Raw genomic sequence first — 6784 nt, forward strand, 5'->3', positions numbered from 1 at the left:
AACACTTTACATTGTGACCTCATGCTGAGGACAAGCTAAATTACATGCTTTTCCAAGTATAGAGCATGTATTTAAATAGGCTAATACTAACAAAATTATTTAAAAATAAAAGCAATGAATGTTCTGAATATCCAGATTTCCTTTAGGTGTAACTTTTAAGTATTTTTATTTTGATGAATTTATTTATTTGTAGGCCTAACATAAAGAGGGCTTTTGTGCATAGGACATGTTTTATCACAAGAATCAGTGATACTCACCTAGTAAGCTGCTGTAGACCTACTTTTAAATATATCTGCAAAATTTGTTTACTGCAAGCAATATACATTTTTTCCATAACCTCATGCTCTGGATAATGTGTCCTCTATTGTTGGTGTACTGTCTAATAAATGCTCTGTAGTGTGTATATTTCCTTATGTGTGTATGATATGATCTGAAATTGTTTGATTTTGCTAGAAGGGTCAGTAGTTTTTTAAATGTAGTTTGAAGATATGGTTTTGTGTTTAATGTTGTGAGAAAATGGGTGAAGGTTTCTAAAAATGTGTCTTAGCAATTGTGAAAAACTGTAAGTAAGTAGAAACGAGGAAAGGAACAGCGCTCGCACGACACGCACGCCGTTGTAATGTGACGCGGCGGTGACGTCGCGGAGGGGGAAGTTGTTGTTTTTGCTCGTCTATTGTAGCAGTGGATCAGTAACCGGTGAAACCAGAGTCTCTGGTCCCGGAATAAACACAATAATGTGCCAATGAGTCTCTCGTGTAGTTGAGGCTGTAGTCGATGAAGGAATGGAGGTGCTGGACAGTCCTCTCAATCTCGTAAGTGTTTGTTTACAAGCCACATTAGCATGCTAGCTGCTGTTAGCTTAGCCGCATTTAATCTCTGAACAAATTAAAGTAAAGCTGCGAAGAGGTTCACCTGTCCGGAAACACGTGCAGCCCTTTATTACCCGGGTCTTTAAATCCTTTAACCGTGATGTGAAGGCTTTTTATAAACCGTGTTCCGTTTTTAATTTAGTTTTGTCTCAGTCTCCATATGTGTGTTTGTGTACTGCTGACAGCTGATCACCTTTTAAACAAACAAACACGAACTTCACTGACATATGACTCTAAATGTGTGATTTATTTCCTAGAGTCGTATGACATTTATGACAGTACGTTATTGAAAGCTGTTCCTGAGGTGATGCTGAGATAACTTTTTTTATTTTAATACAGTTTTTCATTGTAAGTTTTATCATCAGCCTAACAAAGATAAAAGTAAATCATTGCATGTTTTTTTTTTTTTTTTTTTTTGGACACATCTTTCTCCCTTTCTTAGCTATATTATAATATTATTTATAGATATTAATATAACTAATAAATAAAAAATAATAGAAAATAAAAATATATAATGCAATATACATTTAAATGATATATAAAATAATATATTTAGTAAGTAATGCAGACTAGACATATTACATGACTCCAGTGACAATTCTTCCAGCATCCCTCCAACAGCCCATCTGCACCTTTATTTTATTTAATACTTTTATTTTATACTTTTAAAAAGAGTACTCAATATGTAAATCGTACATTGTGAAAGAAAATATTTAAGTACGAAGTGAATAATGTTTCTGGACACTTAATTGCATGTTATTTACAATTAAATGAAACTGTATTTTAGTTTACATTTATATTAATTCAAGTAGTTGAAGATCAGAGTGCTTTTTTAACCCACTTGAGTAGGAAGTGAGTAAATCTTTATAAGTAATTTCATAATTCTGTTGTCTTTTAAATCTGGTTAAAGTGTACTAAAATTTGCTTTAATGTAATTTCTTTTGAAACTTGTGTCATGTTAGTCAACACATCAAAATAAGTGTACTTTAAAGCATGATAAAAGACTATTAAAACGATTGAAAATGTACCTTAAAATAAATGTTTGATATGAAATTATTACTAAAGTGTGTTAAGAAAAAATTAATGAAAGTGTACTCTCTTTAGAGTACACAAGTGCCCTTTTATTCCATTAATATATTATCCGTAAGTACAGTTTCAATATAATTAAGTTAACTTAATTTTCACTTCTTTTTCACAAGGGTCAAAGAGTTCACATGATCATATAATTTTGAATGTCAGGTTTTCAGTTTGGTAAAAACTGGAAACTTGTGCTTTTTGGATAAATGCTTTGAGGTCAACAATGGAGAGTTTGAGCACAAAACTAGTTCCCAGTAATTCCTTTGGACTGCTTGGTGAATTACAGTAGAAAATAGAAGCGGATCACATGACACATGCAGTTACATCAGTTTAGATACCCTTCTGTTGTGATTGAAAGGATTGGATGAACGTTCATGTAGCTTCAGTTATACTCTAGAGCAGGGGTGTCCAATCCTGCTCCTGGAGGGAGCTGTCCTGTAAAGTTTAGCTCCAACCCAAATTAAACACCTGAACCAGCTAATCAGGCTCTTACTAGACATACTCGAAACTTCCTGGCAGGTGTGTTGAGGCAAGCTGGAGCTAAACTCTGCAGGACCGAGTGTGGACACCTCTGTTAGAAGCAGGTAATGAGCTGTCATTGATGGTCTGTACTGTCATTAGTTTTAAGTGTTAACAAACACATGATGAAACACTGGAATAGGTTATATCGTCTCTTTCAGGCCCATCAACAGTGCAGGAAAGCAGACCGCTTGCTGGCTGCTGGGAAATTTGAAGATGCCATCTCCTGCCACAGAAAAGCTGCAGGTTGGTTTCTGTTTTAAACTCTATTCGGATGGTAATTATTTCTCACGGGGATGTCTATAAAAATGCATTTGCGTGGCACCTCAGTGAAAACACTCATGCTTTCGAATGGCAAATTATTCACAGTGGTAAACAAAATGTCTGTTATTGTAATTCATATTAATTTAATAATAGGAAAATAAAAATGTATTTATTATTTTATTATTTAAATATCTTATTTAAAAATATGTAAAGTGACACTATAGTTTAAGTTGTTTCCTGTCTTACATTTTATTTCTCAAAATGTGGAAATTAGCACAAATAAGTTAACGCAAATTCTTTTTTTACATAAGGTAAACATTTGACTCAGCTACTTGTTCGACTAGTAAAATTATTAGTTGTGCAAGCTGTAATTTACATATTAAATGTAGATAATAAATATTTTTAAAAATGATTGTGTACTATAATAAAGGCCTGTTTGAAATGTTTACGTGATTTTGATTTTCTTTTTGTTCTTAACAGCTCTCATGTAATATTATTCTTGAAAACAGTTTCCAGCATTTCGGTTTTGCAAAATGACTTTTGGATTGATCCCTTCTTGTAAACTTACAGATTTGAATTTGGACAGTAATTAAATTACCATACGACTTCGGTGTTTGTGAAAAAGCAGTTAGTAATTTTTCGTGTGGTGGGAGAAAAACACAGACTTTCTGGTTTTGGACGGCAATAAAATCACAGACTAGCCCATATAAATGCTGAAATTATCTTATGTCCCCATAAGAAACAATAACGGTCCGAATACGAATAGGGCTTCAGTCTCACGTTTGTCTCACGAATTCTTGTAAAGAAAATTCTTGTATAATCTATGACTAGCATTGGGCTCAACCTGTAATTGAGAAACCAGCCCTGGAAGCGTGTGCTTAAAGGGTTAGTTCACCCAAAAATGAAAATTCTGTCATCATTTACTCACCCTCATGTGGTTCCAAAACCTGTAAGACTTTCGTTTATCTTCGGAACACAAATTAAGATATTTTTTGATGAAATCTGTGAGCTTTCTGTCCGTCCATTGACAGCCTACGAAACTACCACTTTGATGCTTCAAAAAGTTCATAAAGAGACTGTAAAACTAATCCATATGAATTGAGCAGTTTAGTCCACATTTTCTGAAGAGACACGATCACTTTATATGATGAACAGATTGAATTTAGGCTTTTATTCACATATAAACATTGATCAGCGAACGTCAACAGAAGCTCAACTGAACTTACTTGATGCACGAGAACAAACTTCTTGTGGAAGCTCAAACTCGCTGCGTAACAATGAACCTTATTGGTTCTCGCACATCAAGCAAACATGCTTGAGCTTCTGTTTACCGTAACTGATGTTTGAGTTGTGAATAAAAGCCTAAATTCAATCTGTTCATCATATAAAGTGATCGTTTCTCTTCAGAAAATTGGGAATAAACCGCTCAGTTCATATGGATTAGTTTTACAACCTCTTTATGAACTTTTTGAAGCATCAAATTATCAGGTGCTAGGTTGTCAATGGAGGGACAGAAATCTCATCAAAAACATCTTCATTTGTGTTCTGAAGATGAACGAAAGTTTTACAGGTTTGGAACCACATGAGGGTGAGTACATTTTTGGGTGAACTAACCCTTTAAATAAGCTGCCTTTTCTCCACAGAACTTCTCAAGGAGGCCATGAAGCTCACTGGCTGTGAACAGGTATGCCTAGATTGTCATCATTGTCTGGTATTTTCTTTTTTTACTTATTTTGCAGTGTGGTTCAGTTCTTGAGATGTTCAGATGTTTTTTCCTACGTAGGCTCGCTTGTCCCTGGAGCTTCAGAGGGAAAGTCACATCAAGCAGCAGAGGCTGATCGAGGAGCGATGGAAGCGAGCTAAGCGAGAGGACAAGCCCAGAACGCTCCAGCACACCCCCATCTTAGACCAGACGCCACGCCGCTACCTACAGCCTGCAGGAACGGCCACAGACGTCTCTCAACCCTCCGAACGCGAGTATGACACCTGGCTGTACCTCCTGAAAAACAAAGGCACCGTTCCAGAGCCCTGCACAGGCAGTAAAGCCCAGAAAGATGACAAAACCCGGCTGGAAGAGCAGCAGACCACCATCGATGACCTGCGCAAGCTCGTGGACCGCCTGGTGTCTGATAACGAGCGGCTGAAACAGGAGAACGAGCGGTTGCGGGCGGAGAACGTGCGGCTGAAGAAGGAACACTACGCTGATGCCGACTTCGTGGAGAAGTCGGAGCTGTGGGTGCTTCCGCAGCCGGCTGAGGAGCGCAAGGCGAAGGACATTCCCATCCCACAGCTCCCTCCGCTGGAGATGCCCACTCAGGAGATCCCTCTGGAAGACCTGCCCGGTCTGGAACTTCCTGAGGACATCCAGCAGGAACTGCAGGAGCTGCTGGACGGCGAGAAACTGTGACCGCTCGCGCTCAAAACACGCACCAAAGGGAGACTTCGATCGCCATCGAGTGCCAGCGAACGCGCAGAGGAAAAACGCGCTTCAGTGGCGTAAATGATGGTTCACACAGCCGTCAGTAGGTTTGGTTCACGACTTTTCTCAGTGGCGCCCGTAGCGATTGGATATACGAAGAAAGAAAACAACTCTTTTTGAAGTACGTGTGCCTTTTTGAACATTTCTAACGCGTTTTTTGTTATGAAGTACGAGTGAGAAGGGACATGGGAGATGAACAGATTCTGTCGGACATTATGTTATCAGACTTTTTATCAGCAAAATCCCACTTTGAATTGAACTATTTCCTACACAGACACTGTGAACTACATCCATAATGTGTGTGTGTGTGTGAGTGTGTGAGGGTTTGGTGCAGTACCTGTCGATTAGCACATCGATGTTGGTGTTCATGCAGTTTCAGTCTATCAGCAGCGCAGATTTAGGGCATAGAGGAAGCCAAGAGGCATCAATGCAATTAGTTATGCATTCTGTTTCTGAACACAAATAACCAGCTTGCAGCACTTGTTTTGCCTTATTGCAGAAGTCCTGTAGACTAGTACGAAGCCCTTTCATGATGTCATCTCTGCCAGATCGCCACCCTGGACGATTTGTAGCAACACCGAAAACAGCCGTGCTAATAACCGTGGATTATTTCTATAGGATAAGGGACTTTTGGGATTGAAACTATTGCATTCAGAACTATAAGCAATAATCATGTCGAGTGCTACAGTATCACTTCTTTGTTTGTCATCTCTACTATTTCCTGCTCAGCTGTCATTCTTCAGACCCAATGCCAACAGCATAGGAATGGAGTTCTGAAACCTTCACTCTTTGTCCACATCAGGACGTGTGTGAACTCTGGATGAACTGAGGATGTTGTTGTTAGTTCTTTTGAAGCTTCATTTTGTATTGTACTCATCAATCAAGGATCGTCTGGATCACGATGCTAATATTTTCAGGTAACTGATTGCACAATCATACATTGTCTAACAATAAACCAGGTTCACTCCTCACACTAATCAAAAGCGTACCAACATGTGCCAGACGCGCCTGGGAAGAGATGAATTTATGGCTCGTATTGTCATGAAGAGGGAACCAAATCCACATTTTGCTCTTTTTATTATTATTATTTTTTTTAAATTCAATGTTTAATTACTGGTTTACCACAGTAATCAGGGTGCATCAGATTGTTTTGTTATTTTGCATTTTGTTTTATGATGTAAAAATCAATGAAAATCATAAGACGAAAGTGTTTTGATGCATGAATGGCTGTTCTACAGTAGCTGTATGTACATGATTAAGATATTGAAAACAAGAATTTATGTATAATTCTTTTGTGAGTTTACTTGTTCTGACAAGCATTAAAGATTTTAACAAGTGGAAGCATAAATCTGAGTTGTTTGTCCACCTGCTGGTTTTGCTGTTATACTCTATTCTTAAAGGGTTAGTTCACCCAAAAATGAAAATTATGTCATTAATTACTCTCACTCATGTCGTTCCACATCCGTAAGACCTTCGTTCATCTTCGGAACATAAAGATATTTTTGATGAAATCCGATGGCTCAGTGAGGCCTCCATTGCCAGCAATGTCACTGAACCTCTCAAGATCGAGGAAACT

General features: G+C 38.0%; 1 protein-coding gene across 1 annotated transcript; it reads left to right on the top strand.

Annotated features, from left to right (window-relative positions):
- Window positions 1–591: 591 nt before the first annotated feature.
- On the top strand, window positions 592–6556 carry nrbf2b (nuclear receptor binding factor 2b). The gene is made up of 4 exons (XM_051915032.1): window positions 592–812; window positions 2627–2711; window positions 4373–4413; window positions 4513–6556. The coding sequence occupies exons 1-4, from the start codon at window positions 783–785 to the stop codon at window positions 5134–5136; spliced, it is 780 nt and encodes a 259-aa protein (XP_051770992.1). The 5' UTR covers window positions 592–782; the 3' UTR covers window positions 5137–6556.
- Window positions 6557–6784: the final 228 nt, after the last annotated feature.

Source organism: Ctenopharyngodon idella, chromosome 12 (assembly GCF_019924925.1).
Source record: "Ctenopharyngodon idella isolate HZGC_01 chromosome 12, HZGC01, whole genome shotgun sequence".
Lineage (NCBI taxonomy): Eukaryota > Metazoa > Chordata > Actinopteri > Cypriniformes > Xenocyprididae > Ctenopharyngodon > Ctenopharyngodon idella.

Bases quoted from the DNA above. Each gene is read 5' to 3' on its own strand.
- nrbf2b (XM_051915032.1), top strand. From the start codon at position 783: ATGGAGGTGCTGGACAGTCCTCTCAATCTC. The intron at 813-2,626 runs GTAAGTGTTTGT...CGTCTCTTTCAG, and splicing joins TGGACAGTCCTCTCAATCTC to GCCCATCAACAGTGCAGGAA. The intron at 2,712-4,372 runs GTTGGTTTCTGT...TTTTCTCCACAG, and splicing joins CTGCCACAGAAAAGCTGCAG to AACTTCTCAAGGAGGCCATG.